Source organism: Vicia villosa, linkage group LG1 (genome assembly GCF_029867415.1).
Source record: "Vicia villosa cultivar HV-30 ecotype Madison, WI linkage group LG1, Vvil1.0, whole genome shotgun sequence".
NCBI lineage: Eukaryota > Viridiplantae > Streptophyta > Magnoliopsida > Fabales > Fabaceae > Vicia > Vicia villosa.
In genome coordinates, this window is record NC_081180.1 from 143,049,766 (window position 1) to 143,064,735 (window position 14,970).

The 14,970-nt window shown below is 33.2% G+C and overlaps 1 protein-coding gene across 7 annotated transcripts; it reads right to left on the bottom strand.

The window, feature by feature from the left end:
- Positions 1–8,091: 8,091 nt before the first annotated feature.
- Positions 8,092–12,624, bottom strand: LOC131644364 (uncharacterized). 7 transcript variants are annotated; one of them, XM_058914847.1, is made up of 4 exons: positions 12,320–12,624; positions 11,348–11,429; positions 10,953–11,008; positions 8,092–10,663 (listed from the first exon to the last, which is right to left on the bottom strand). In XM_058914847.1, the coding sequence occupies exons 1-4, from the start codon at positions 12,321–12,323 to the stop codon at positions 10,473–10,475; spliced, it is 333 nt and encodes a 110-aa protein (XP_058770830.1). In that variant the 5' UTR covers positions 12,324–12,624; the 3' UTR covers positions 8,092–10,472. The 7 variants fall into 7 exon arrangements, 1 of the variants encoding a protein (XP_058770830.1); XR_009296436.1 differs by having other exon boundaries at positions 8,092–10,432; positions 11,348–12,624; XR_009296434.1 differs by having other exon boundaries at positions 8,092–10,432; positions 10,953–11,173; positions 11,348–12,624.
- Between the last annotated feature and the right edge of the window lie 2,346 nt (positions 12,625–14,970).

Here is a 14,970-nt window from a genome sequence, read left to right on the forward strand (position 1 = left end):
AAAATTAAGTAGGTTTGAGATTTTATTCTCTACCCTACTGTGCACCTTTAACCATAACTTTTTTATAAACCTTACCATAAAAATCTTATCATAAACCTTACTCTAGAGACACTATAAACCTTAAGGAAGGGTTAAGGGTGCCTAACACCTTCCCTTGACTCTAATTTCTCGACTTACCTAGAAACTCTTATTTAGGTTTTTATCCCATGTTTACCCTTATCTCAGGATAAAATAAAAACATAGGTGGCGACTCTGTAGTTTAAGTTTAAAATCTTAAAATTTAAAGCCGGTCGTAACAGCTGGCGACTCTGCTGGGGATTTTAGGGCAGAGAAGCACTTAAGGTTTAGGGCATGTCTCTTTTTGTTTTTAGGGTTTATGGGGTTATTTATTTTATGGTTTATTTTTTTTTTATTTGGCAAAAATAAATATATCTTTATTATATTTTGTTATATAATTTCCTGCTTATGTTTATATTTATTCTTGTTTAATATTGGGGAATTATCATATTTGTGTTTGTTAAACCTTAAGTGTGGGAATTGTCACTAAGTAAGAGGAGACTTGCATCGCCTACGAGCTTTAGTGGCAATTCCACTCAGAGTGGGTTGAATTCCGAGAAATATCTTAGACGAGGCTAGACCTTGTCGAGGGTAGGATGCGGAATTTGGCTGATCTCTCTGGGAACCTACCCCTAAAATTTAAACCTCATGGACAAAAGAGTCCTTCTAAAAATCCAAAGAAACAAGAAGTTTCGGAGGATACGAAGGGCTCCATGAGACCTTTTAGAATTCAAACCATCTTTTGGGAAGGGTAGACACCCTACGCCGTTAGGCTGAACCTATGCACTAAGGAAAACTTTTATCATAGGAAGTTTCCCCGAGAGGGACATTACCTTGAAAACCTAAGTCAACGTAGTGTTACATCCTATGATTATCATCCCTTAGAATCTTAAGGTTATACTCCGTTTAACTTGGATCCCTAGCTTGTAGGGATGCCCTTTTAATCTCATATGGTCTATAAGACCTCTCAGATTTCAGTTTAATGCGCAACATGTGGCCTCGTGATGGCCACGTGATGAGGAGACTCTTGATGGATCTCCGAGCGCTCGCATACCGCGTATCCTCAGTCAATACTCAAACCTAGTCATTCGTTCATTAGGCTTTGAATCTACGCCCGCGGATGTCTATTCTAAGAGCCATTAGATTTGAAGCAAACGGTCCATGGGATTTGTTGACGTCAATATGCAATCCAAACCATCTGTTCATTAGACTTTAAATCTACACCCTTGGATATCTATTCTAAGGGCCATTATATTCAAAGCAAACATCACATGAGATCTGGTGACCATCTTGAACGGTCACCATGTGCTCTCTTCTATGCATTCCCTAACTTGTAGGGATTTCCTTCGTTGTATCATAATCCCTAACTTGTAGGGATGTCTTTCCTCGTACCCACGCATTGTCATACATTCATGCATTTGCATTTGCATTTCCACCTTCGGCTTTATCCAATCAACAACTACGCTAGCTGATTTCCTGAGACTCACAAAGAGCCCTAAAATGTGAAGAGAGGATAATTAACCATTGAAGAATCAAAGGAGTTTGGTCCTACAAGGAGAAAAGAACAGTCTTCACTATACAAGCTACATGCTTACGCCTACACATACGCCCCAAATTCAATTATCATTGGAGATTCTCCTGCATCGAGATCAACTGCCTTCTCAACAAAATTGGTATGCCCAAGAAAATCAAAGATCACCCTTTACTTCTACAAGTCAAAGAACTAAGAAGTAAAACAAAGTCATTGGATTAAGAAAGGAGAGTGTCCCTAGGGTCAATAGGTTTCATCATTTCAAATTGTAATTTCTATGATCGCTAAGTGTTATTTGTTACAAACGTTGTACCTTTCGATTTATAATTCTAATAAAATAATCATGCATGTTTTGAATGAAGTCCATTCGTTTCACTCTTTCGTATCTGTGAATACCAATACTTTTCCATTTCAATTATCAACTTTCCATTTCCACTTTTAACAAACTTCGAGGGAGAATGAAAATAACTAAATTAGCTGATGTATGCTTTCAATGTTAAGACCTTAGTTGACGATGTAAGGCATTGTTTCAAATCCTAAACACTTGGAGAAATAAGGAGTTAAACCTTAGTTAACCCCCTCGAGCCAGGAGATGGAGTTTGTTTCAATGTTATAAAAAAACCTTAATCTAAACCAGGGGCAGGGTAAATTTCGATTAATTCAATGGTGTATTCTATTCTCAAGAGAATCGATCAATCAAAGTAAGAGGTTCAAGCACATCTTCTTCCTCGCGTTCATCAAAGATTGAGGAGGCAATGGAGACAACATTCACAATGTCTTCTTCCTCAGTACATCATCGAGGAAGCAACAAAGGTGAAGCTCACAAACCAAATTCAACACGACAGTCACACTATGCCAAATCAAAAATGAAAATTCAAAAGCAAAATTACAAAAAAAAGGGGCCTGCTAAGTCAAATGAAAAATTCCATAAATAAAATAAACTTGACTTAGGCAAAAGTTAGGGCATCATCCCGATAGGCCGAAATTCAAAAGAATCGGCCCATGCAAAATTTAGGGATTAATATCAAAATAAATTGGAGAATAATCTTGTGAATGTCATCTCAAGAATCATCTAAGCTTATCATCAATGTTTGAACCTTATATACACTCCTTGTTTATGAGACTACGAAAATTCTCTTGGAGACTGGACGCATCTATTGGATTAATCGAATTTAGGATTGGAGAATATCAAGGAGAATGGGGTGGGCTAAATAAATTTTGAGCCATATATCCTTTGTTTCTTAAACCACGAACCACGGCCACGATACAACATTCAAAAGCCCTAATTGAAGCAAGGTTAACGTTGAAAGAATACTCCACAAAATTTGTGTTATACTGACTCCTATGTTTGTTAAATTATTGCTAATCACTTTGTTTATTCAAACATCCATCTCTAATCATCCATTTATATTTCACAACGAACTTCAATTTCAAAACTGGCATGTGCATAGCTAAGAATTACTTCTCAAAGGGTACAACTTTATCTACGAAGAAATACTTAGCATCAAGGAGATCTCAAAATTGGTCATTTCCAATAAACTCCTAAATAGGGGAACCACATCTAGGGGGTTCTCCTAATCATGGGCAAAATCCCAATGATCATAGGGGCACATAATCAAAAAATCCTATTGACTAGGCGAATTTATTCTAAGATTCAATCAGCTTGGGTCACATCTCGAAGCAGTAACAACCAGGGGCATATCTTTTAAAAATCCAAATAGAGGGGCAATTCATATCGAATTGATATCACACAACGATTAGCCCTCCATATCCTGGAGATTGAGGGTAGACCTTTCAACTATAAAATGTTGGGGCAATGTATATCACGTTCGTGTCATGACATGGTAAAATTCAAGTTCCCTCTAAGGATGCTTCCTGGAGATCGGGGGCATGTCTTTCAAAATCTAATGGTGGGGCAATCACTGCGAGGCTCGATCAAAAGAAGTTGATTCAAAATAGATAATCAGATTGAAATCATTACAAGAGTCGTTTAATCAAGAGTCATTGTGCTGCAAATTCAAAATAATGGGCTAGATATCTCAAGTGCATACTATGATAAAACTACGTCCAAGCTCATATCAAGACAAATCTCTACAAAAACCAAACAAATTGGGGCAAGACATACCGCGAAGGGGAAAACTATCCTCATATTTTTACAATCCCCAATAAGTCTCTCTCCTACATCTACGATCTTCAAAGTTCAAAAAAACAAGTATTGGGAAATCACTCTAGCATCCAACCACCTTACAACATTAGCGAACTATATACGCTTTGGTTATTAACAACCTATCATTGGAGCATCATGCAAATACATATAAGTCATGCATTACATGCATTGGTTGATACATTACACCCAACCTTTTTTAGGTAGTCTTCTTTAAGACAAATCTCACGATCCTTTCTAGGAACCTTTTCAGGTAGTCTTCTTTAGGACAATTCTTTCAATCCTTTCTAGGAACCTCTTCAGGCAGTCTTTTCTAAGACATTCATCATCCTTTCCAAGAACCTCTTCAGGTAGTCTTCTTTAAGACATTCTTTTTTTAAGAACCTTTCTAGGTAGTCTTTTCTAAGACATTCATCGTCTTTTTCAAGAAACTTTTTAGGTAGTCTTTTTTAAGACATCTTTCAGCCTTTCCAGGTGGTCTTCTTTAAGACAAATTTTATCCTTTCTAAAGAACCTTTTCAGGTAGTCTTCTTTAAGACAAATTTTCATATCCATTCTAAAAACCTTTTCAGGTAGTCTTATAGAAGACGTTATTTCGCTCCACTCGTTACATCAATCAACATGTACATAAGCATTACCAATATACGCAAACGTTCACTCTAAAGCCTTAATTAGTTAATGGCCCACCACAGAGACACCTATTGAAACATCCGAATAATTACTACGCATTAACCATGTCACTTCACTCCAGCATCAAACAATGCCTATCATCAGGTACATTCATATACTACATATCAAAAAAGCCCAATTTTCATTTACAAATCCAAAATTAGTACAAAGTCCAATTCTCGTCCTGGAAAATCCTTACAAAGTCCAGTTCTCGTCCTGGCAAATCATTACAAATTCCAGTTCTCGTCCTGGAAAATCCTTACAAAGTCCAGTTCTCGTCCTGGAAAATCCTTACAAAGTCCAGTTCTCGTCCTGACAAATCATTACAAAGTCCAGTTCTCGTCCTGGCAAATCCTTACAAAACCCAGTTCTCGTCCTGGCAAATCATTACAAAGTCCAGTTCTCGTCCTGGCAAATCCTTACAAAGTCCAATTCTCATCCTGACAAATCCTTACAAAGTCCAGTTCCCGTCCTGGAAAATCCTTACAAAGTCCAGTTCTCGTCCTGGCAAACCATCAAATCCAATACTCGTTTAGTAGTCAGTTCCCGTCTGACTGTTACGTCAAAGTTTGATTCTCGTTCAGTAACAAGTTCTCATATGGTTCAAGCACATATTCACAGGTCAAGAGTGCCTATTCACAGGCTAAGCTCCTATCCACAGGCCAAAGATACCTATTCACAGGTAAAAGTACCTATTCACAGGTCAAGAACGCCTATCCACAGGCTAAGTGCATATCCACATGCCAAAAGCACCTATTCACAGGTAAAACGCCTATTCACAGGCTAAGCGCCTATTCACAGGCCAAAGGCACCTATTCACAGGTAAAACGCCTATTCACAGGTTGAGCGTCTATTCACAGGCCAAAAGCACCTATTCACAGGTGAAACGCCTATTCACAGGCTAAGCGCCTATTCACAGGCCAAAAGCACCTATTCACAGGTCAAGAACGCCTATCCACAGGCTAAGTGCATATCCACATGCCAAAAGCACCTGTTCACAGGTAAAACACCTATTCACAGGCTACGCGCCTATTCACAGGCCAAAAGCACCTATTCACAGGTTAAACAGGTTAAAACAAAACATACACAACATGCAACTAAACACACGCATCATCGAGCATTTGTTATGTCAGTCTCTAGGATTTAGCAAGTTAATTCTTCATGTTTCTCCAACTCTATTGAACGGATCTCAAACGGAGTCCGCGTTCCTTGCCCACTAGCTCGCGGTAAGAATGCAGAATCTTCGTTAAAACATTCTCGGCTCTATTATAAATATAGGGTCGACATTCGTACTCCTAACCTCATAAGTCAGAATGAAGGAGCGAAACATGTGACAAATATATCTCGTGGTTATGATTGTCAATCTTATAGCCAAAACGAATATGTCAATTCACAAACCTTGGTATGGATAAGTTAACTGCGTCATCTATGCCTGTTTACCGGTCAAATTTTAGGGTCTTCCATTATTTAATTACCCTCCGATCTGAATGTACGAGAACTGCGCACTCTCGCACACTTCGATCAAAGAGTAATTAAATAGGGGCAGCTGTCATACCCCAAAATTTAACCTATTTTATTTAATATTTTATTCTATTATTTAGCATATTATTATTATTCTTGTTTGTTTTTATATTTAACTTATAGGAAATGTATAAATAAAAATATTAAGGGCAATTCTTTTTCCAAAGGGTGCATGCAAAATAGGGGTGTAAGTTGTTAAAATATTTCTTAGGCCCATTGAATTAGAATCCATCTAAGGGTATCTTAATATTTATCTTACCTATATATAATTTAAAAAATTGAATTTATTTATTTTATTAAAATGTTGGTTTTAATTAAGTAAGTTTTTTTAATTAGAAAAAATAATAATAATAAACATTAGTGATTAAAAAATGTCAAAAAAATATATATAGTAACAAAGAGGGGGCGCTTGTGTCCATGTTTTTAGGCTAGATTTTTGTGCTATTTTTATAATAATAAATCAACATAAAAATATAAATTATGGTGATTTTTTCTCAATGATAAAAACTACCACTAGTACACTACATTACTCATTATTATTAATTAATTGTTGTTATAATTTCTTCACGATTATTATTTTAGTTAACACTTAGTGTCAATGTAAACTTCTAATTGTATTATTGTTAACTAATATTATTAATCATTACTAGTAACAAACCCGTGCGTCCGCACGGGTTCTGGTACGGGACGCGCATTTATTTCAAATGTATATTTTTTAATAGAAAAATGTATGGTATATGTTAAAAAATAATAATTGAATGTATAGAAAAAGTCTGGTACCTGTAAAAAAATAATAATTGAATGTATAGAAAAGTGTCTGGTACCCGTCAAAAAATAATAATTGAATGTATAGAAAAGTGTCTGGTACCCGTGAAAAAATAATAATTGAATGTATAGAAAAATGCCTGGTACCCGTGAAAAAATAATAATTGAATGTATAGAAAAATGTCTGGTACCCGTGAAAAAATAATAATCGAATGTATAGAAAAATATCTGGTACCCGTAAAAAAAATTAATTGGATGTATAGAAAAATGTCTGGTACCCGTAAAAACATTTAAATCAATAAATTTTTTAATACAAAATATAATTTTGTTATAAAATATGTGAATAATAGAAGATAAAAAAATGTAATAAAAAATAGAAGCTAAAAAAATTATGAATGAAAAAATATGAGAAAAATTAAAGAGAAATCTTATGAATATAAAAAAGAAAATAATATTTGAAAATAAGAATAAAAGATAGAAAGAAATATTAACTTATTAGGAGTAGAAGAATATTATTTGAATTTGAAATTTATGAAGAAAGAGAAAATTGATATGAAATATTTGTGTTTTCAAAGAAAGATTTAAAATATTAATTAAATATATAATTAATAAAAAATATTTTGATCAGTAACTTCATGTCCGGTTAATAATCAATATTTTGATCAATAACTTCATGTTCCCGTCTACAAATATTATTTTGATCAATAACTTCATGTCCTCGTGTACCTTAAAAAATATTTTGATCAGTAACTTCATGTCCCGTGTTAATAATCAATATTTTGATCTATAATTTCATGTCCCGTTAATAATCAATATTTTGATCAATAACTTCATGTTCCCGTGTACAAAAGATTTAGTAAAATATAATCTTATTTTTTAATCACATTTTATACACTAAAACTAACTTAAAAAATATTATTAATTTCATTTTAGAAGCATAAATTTTCTTATATATTATTTTCTTTTTAAAATTTAAAATTGTAAAACATATTTATTAAAAATGGTCTCTTATAAAATCATTTACTTAAATGAGATTGTTAGCTAAGTTTATTCTGTCACAAAAACTATTGGCCTTAAAATCAGTTACTATCAAACTCATTAAATGAATATTATAATAGTGAAAGATAATTTTTTTAAAAAAAAAACAATCAAATTGATCAAATTAATTGATATTTATTTTTTTTTTTTGCTCATATAGAATTGTCCAATCACACTTAATATTTGTACAATCTTTCTATATATTATCTTTTTTCTTTAAAGCTTAGTACTTATAATAATCATAAATATCAAATCTATTAATATTAAATTAAAAAAATCAAACAATAATCATCCAATATGATCATAATCACATTGTACGATAAAGGGGGTAAAAAGTTTCTAAAGAAATAATATATTATTTTCATAGCAGTTTGAAAAAAGTAGTAAGTAAAGTAAGGAAATAGGTCTTAGTGCATTAATTGATATCAATCTCAAAAGATGTGCATGGAAAAAACAGTGGAATTTCCAACAATTAAATGAAGAAAGAAAAATTTTAGAAAATGGAAAGAAAGCTTTTAAGTCCATCCAAGTGGAAGCTTATATGATAAGCAGGACATTTTGGTTTTTTCCATACCATTCAATTTTCTTATATTGTAGATTACCTTTTATGCTTTTATGATTCATTCATTTAAGATTATAAACAACAACACTAACAACCTAAAAATATAGTAAGAATGCCATATCTTATGATCTAAATAAGAAAATCAAAATATTTTTCCCAAAGTAGTTATTATATCTAAAAGATATTTAAAAAAAAAATTGTATCGAATTTTTAATTTTTAAAAGAAAGACATCAATAAAATTATATGACCAGAAATAATAGGAAATAGGTAAAAATAAAAGAAGTTGAAAAAAGTTAAATAAAACACTAAATTACTTAAATAATTCGATTTTATATTTGTTTAAATGTATTAATATTCTACACAATAATCGGTTTAGTTAAATCAATGTGGTTGCCAAAACCAATGTTTTTAATCAAGACTACTAATTAACTTTATGCAACTCCTGCTGCATTATAGTATTTGTCCAACAACTCCATTGTTGATTTAGGACAAGATGTCTCACACGTACGGTCTCGAGCCAGCTCTGTCTACTAAAAGTATCGTGTTTGCCTATCACACTGCACAAGATTTCTAATATATTCTAGTTTAATGTAACTGTTTTCCACAGTTGTTCACCATTATAGCATAAGTTTAAATTTACTGTATTCTTGATTCATTGGTGCAATGTTTTATTGAAGTAGGTTCCTTGTTCAAATATATATAAAATATTATTCTTTTTTGCAGATGTTCTGGTCTAGATATATAAGGTTATTTGGTTAAAAATATTTACAAATATTATTCATCTATATAATATTTTTATTCTGAAATTATTTTTAATTTAAAATACAGTAATTTTATTGATGTCTTTCTTTAAAAATTAAAAATTTGATACAATTTTATTTTTATTTTAAAAATGTCTTTCATTTAAATATTTATCTTTAATTAACCTATATATTTATCTTTGACTATTTTTTTTCCTGTTTTACAATTAAATAAAATATATTTATATTTTATTTGAATTTCAAAACCAATTTACTGACATATCAACGGTCCACACGATAACCAATTAAGATTCTTTATAATGACAAAATAATTTTCTAAGATAGAAAATAATTGGATAAATTTGAAACTAATTTAAAAAGATTGTATTATTATTATTATTATTTATGTGCTTTATTATTATTGATCAACATCATTAAAAATATTAATATCAATAAAAATCTTAACTTAACAAATAAACTCTAAAATGTTTATGGTAGCAAAATTTTTAATTGGAAAATTCCATATTTCCAAAAAAAAATATTAATTGGAAAATCCCATATTTCCAAAAAAAATATCAATAAAAAATTGATAAGTCTTCAATTTCATCCATTTATAGCCAATGACACAATCTACAAACAATTATTCTTTAAGCATATGATTTTCCATTGTAGCTCTTAATGTACCATCACACTATAAAAAGATTATTGTTAAAAGACTATTGTTATAATGAAAATGAACGAAAAAAATACATAGGCAAGAGATAGTATGGACTTGCAAGAGACACCGTAGATTTGACTTGCACGATACAACACAGTATATTATGACCTATTCTATAATCTACCATATATATTATATTAAATAGTTTTTATAGTATGATATGATAAACTATTTAATATATATATATATATATATATATATATATATATATATATATATATATATATATATATATATAATATTTTAAGTTAAGAGGATACAATGCAATAATAAACGATTATATATATATATATATATACACTATTTTAACATGATACGATGACATTTAGTAAAATTCATATTTTTTTTATTAAAACACATTTTAATAACTACTAATTTTGATTTGTTTTATTATAATGATGATGACAATAATGTTAATAATAATAATAATAATAATAATAATAATAATAATAAAGGACATTAAATTAAAATAAATAATAGATTTTTTTCAATCTCAATATTTAAAAAAATTACAAAAATAGTCACATTACTTCATAACTATAAAATTTTAAAAATATATAACAAATTCCAATAAAGAAGAGAGAACAACTAATAAAAATAAAAATGATGTTAAGACTTAAGAAATTGTCTATGTTATTTAACCTTTTTCGTTTTCTTATGAGTAACCTGAAAATCCAAAACAAATGAAAAAGATATTAAAACAATTTTAAAAAAAAGTGACATGAATATCAAAAATAGAAAAAGAAGATTTATAATTTATGGAAGAAATAGATAAGAGATTTCCTTTGATATTACCATTGATGTTGATATTTCCTACCACTCCATAAACATCATTATCATTGTCATTTTGGTGTGACATTTTTGACTTAATGTAAACTTGCACACATATTTCAATCCCTTTTCAAATTGATACATCGATTATGTAAAACAAAATAAATAATTATTATTCAATCTAAATAAAGTATCAGTAACAAATAACAATCAGTCTTAAATAGAAAAAAATTGCACATATTTTTTTTTAAAAACAATATAAACACAATAAAGAATATTGATCAGAATTTATTTTCATCAAAAATAATTAAATAAAGAGATTTGCAGAATTTTTTTTCTAAGATTGTGATCCTCAAATATGTAAAACACAAAACTAACAAAAAAAAGTAAAATAAAAAGAAGTATAAAAAATTACCTAAGGAGATGGAAATAGAATCCAGATCCAAAATGTAATCAGCTATTTTTTTAGATCTGAGTCAAAAAATATAAGACAAACAAAAATATAAGTTTCAATCTATGATACAACAAATAACTTTTAAATTTGGAAAGAAAGAAAAAACACAATCAAATGATTCAAGTAGTAAAACGCTCTTTGTCTTTCTGCTTCAGAACTGATTGGAGGACCACGCCTTGTTCCTGAAAGAGAAATATTACACTATTTACTGAACTGCTTCAGAACTGCTTCAGAAATATTACACTATTTACTGAACTTTAGTCATGAACAAAGAACAAAGGTTCACCCAAAAACAATGGTTTAAAGAAAAAAATTATTCAAAAAGCAAGATTATAAAACTGAAAGAAGCAAAATACCTTCCATAGGTTAGATGGCCTTCAACAACAACCTCATCAGAGTGAGGAACCACCATCTCAGAGTCCTTTCCATATTTTGTTGCTGCATAAAAGAATTAAAAAAATCAGATCTGATGATGCAGATTATTGCTTATTTCTATTTGATTTCAAAACTAAAGAGAGGAAGAAGGAAGAAGAAGAAAGGTGAAGAAAAGATTTAAAAAAGAATATTTGTGTTTCCAAGGAAAAGTTCTTTTCTTATATTTGTCTTTCCAAGGAAAATATTAAAAAGACATTTGACAAAGCATGGATAATGGAAACGTGATCATGAGTAGAAAGGGAAAAAAAGGAAGACCAAATACTGCAATTGAGATAAGGTGTCCACGTGGAAGCATACAAAAGCAGAGGGTTATTTTAGTATTTTCCAGAGCATGTTCTTTTCTTATATTGTAGATTGTTAAATAATCTATTTTTATTACTATTACTTTATTTTCATTAATTTATTATTAATTTCGAACTAAGTAAAAATAGAGAGTTTACACTTTCTTCTCCCCCAATTCCCAGCAGCGGCCACCACCCCTTCAACTTACATAAACCCTAATTTTCTTTAATCAAATTCAAATCCAAAAAAAGAAAAAAAAAAACTTTAAAAATAATCTGAATCGATAATACCAAAACAGATCGAATTAAGAGGAAATAATATCATAAGCGAGATACAAAGAACCGATCGAGATTTATTGCAATTATAAACCAAATTTCTAAATCCAGAAAAAAATCAATTGCAATAAACGAAATTGAAATGAAATCGGATCTACAAATTAAACCTATTGATTTGTAACAACAAGAGGTTTAAAGATATTTCCTAATATAACTCACCCAAAATGACTATAAGATGACTAACGTCGAAAACGAAAGGGGGGAGAGAAAGAAACCGAAAAAATTCACTAAAAGCAGTAGAGAAAAAAACAGCTTGTGCGAGAATAGAATCACAACCCATTAACGTTACCGCAAAAGTGCTCAAATCGACGAACTCCTTCCGGTCTTGACGTCTTCAGAAACCGTCGGACGAAACCGCACGGCCGACTGCAATGTGCAACCCCGACCACAAAACCACCGCGACTCACCGGAGCCTCCTCCGATCCGCAGCCAATCACGCTACTGTGAGTGTTCTTCTCTTCCTCTTGATTTCATGATGTGTAGTGTTAGTATGCATTTGTTTTGATTTAAGAAATGGGTATGACAGAAAGAGAGAGAACTGAGATCTTGAAAAAAGAAAGAGGAAAAGGTTCTCTCATTTTCTCTTGATGTTGAACATGTAAATATGTATATTAGTTCTATCTTTATTTTATTTTATTTTGGAAAGGACATTTGTCATGTTACGATTGGGTCTTGGGATATTTGAAAAGTCAACTAAAATATTATCCGAAACCAAAAAATATATGATTTGTTCATTTCATTAGCTTATCTATTTTTAATTTTAATTAATCATTATTATAAAATATATAAAATCAAACAACCTAAAAATCAAAAAGAACAAAAACATCCATTCTAATTTCCTCTTTAATGAATAAATGATGAGATGAATATGTATTTCATCTCATCTTCGAATCGGTCGACTCTTCGTACCGATCAAATATCTAAAACATAATAAAAAAAATTCAAAATACAACTATTCTAATTCAATTAAAACACTAATTATTATTACAAAAAATATAAAAAAAGGGATTGTACACAATATTGTTTTTACTCATAACTACGCATTCATAACTACGAACTACGGTAACTGCGAACTACGTAAAACACATTCAACATACAAAAATAATGGTTTACAATCCCATAAAAAATACTAACAAACACTTACGAACTACGTTGACTCTGATCCTCCATTAAGGAGGTACGTAGGCATCTGGGTAATCAGAACGAGTCCCCTTTCCCTAAAATTAAGTAGGTTTGAGATTTTATTCTCTACCCTACTGTGCACCTTTAACCATAACTTTTTTATAAACCTTACCATAAAAATCTTATCATAAACCTTACTCTAGAGACACTATAAACCTTAAGGAAGGGTTAAGGGTGCCTAACACCTTCCCTTGACTCTAATTTCTCGACTTACCTAGAAACTCTTATTTAGGTTTTTATCCCATGTTTACCCTTATCTCAGGATAAAATAAAAACATAGGTGGCGACTCTGTAGTTTAAGTTTAAAATCTTAAAATTTAAAGCCGGTCGTAACAGTAGGGGCTTGTTATCCGGTGAATTCCCTTCGTCAGAGTTTCTGTGGTCGTCCCTTCGGGAAGGTTCCCCTTTCTTTGTGTATCTCGAAAGGCGACCCTCCTTGATCAGTGTTTCAATGGCATCTTTGAGATGGATGCATTCCTCGGTCAGATGGCCGTGACTTTTATGGTATTTGCAATACTTTTATTTGTCGGTTCCCGGCCTTGCGGGGTTCGACTTCGGGGGCCTGATGTTTGATTTCTTGAAGTCGGTGTTTTGGCATTCGGCCAGGATCCTCTCCCGCGAGGTGTTCAGAGGGGTGTAGTCATTGAAGCGACCAGATGGTCCTCGGCGCTCTTTGATGTCGAGAGATCTGTCGTCTTTCCTTTTTTCATGCCCTCTCTTCGAGCCTGGGTGCTCATAGTTTGAACTGCGAGCGGCGTCACTGCCTCGCGAGGCTTTGATGGCAGCAGCCTCTCCTTCCTCGAACGCGATGAAAGCTTGAGCTTTGCGAAGGAGGGCGTTCATGGAGTGGACCTTTTCAATCTTGATGGCCTTCTTAAAGTCACTGCCGGGGAGAAGTCCTCGTTCTAAGAGGTATCTCTTCATGTAGTCTTCTGTTTGTACTTGGACGGCCTCCTTGTTGAACCTGTCGAGGTAATCCCGAAGAGGTTCGTTGGGCCCTTGTATCACGGCCTCGAGATTGGCCTCTGATTTCGGTTGTCGTCGGGAGGCTGTGAAATGGCTCAAGAAGAGTTCCTTGAGGTCGGTCCAGGAATGGATGGAGTTGGGCCGGAGGTTTCTGTACCAAGTCATTGCTCCCTTCCTGAGGGTGGTCGGGAAGATGCGGCACTTGATAGAGCCCTTGACGACGTGGTAGTCCATGACCGCTTCGATGCTCCGAATATGGTCGTCGGGGTCAGTGGTTCCATCATATTGGTCCAACGCCGGGGGTTTTTCCATCCCTCGAGGGAGGCGGGCTCTTCGGATGTTCTCGGACAAAGGGCTGCGGAAGTCCTCTTCGTCGCTCGGTCTTGGTGAAGTTGAATGTCTGCCTCGCCGGGGTCTTCCCTGGTCATTGTTGGGGCTGACGCGATTATCCCGAGGAGAGGGACACTCGCGGGGTTTCAGCATAGCCTTGGAGGGGCCCCGATGACCCTGCTCGGGGGAGAGGCTTCTTGCTTCAGTGGCCTCTGGTCTCTGATTCTTCCTGCTCTTTCTTGGTGGAGAGCGGGAATATGATCTCCGGCGGCGGTGTCTTCTAGGTGGCGAGCGTGAAGAAGATGGGGAACGCCGACGGTGTCTCCTCGGAGGTGAGCGCGAGGAGGAATAGGAGCGCGACCGGTAATGTCTCCGCGGAGGGGAGCGGTACCGTCGCTTCCTTTCCAGCTCGTGGACACGGTCGTCCTGAAGTCGGAGGAGGCTGTTCG

What these genes read in the sequence shown, in the direction of transcription:
- LOC131644364 (XM_058914847.1), bottom strand. An exon ending in GGCCATCTAACCTATGGAAG is followed by an intron (nt 11,009 to 11,347) that starts GTATTTTGCTTC and finishes TTTTTGACTCAG; the next exon opens with ATCTAAAAAAATAGCTGATT. An exon ending in TTCTATTTCCATCTCCTTAG is followed by an intron (nt 10,664 to 10,952) that starts GTAATTTTTTAT and finishes CAATTTGAAAAG; the next exon opens with GGATTGAAATATGTGTGCAA.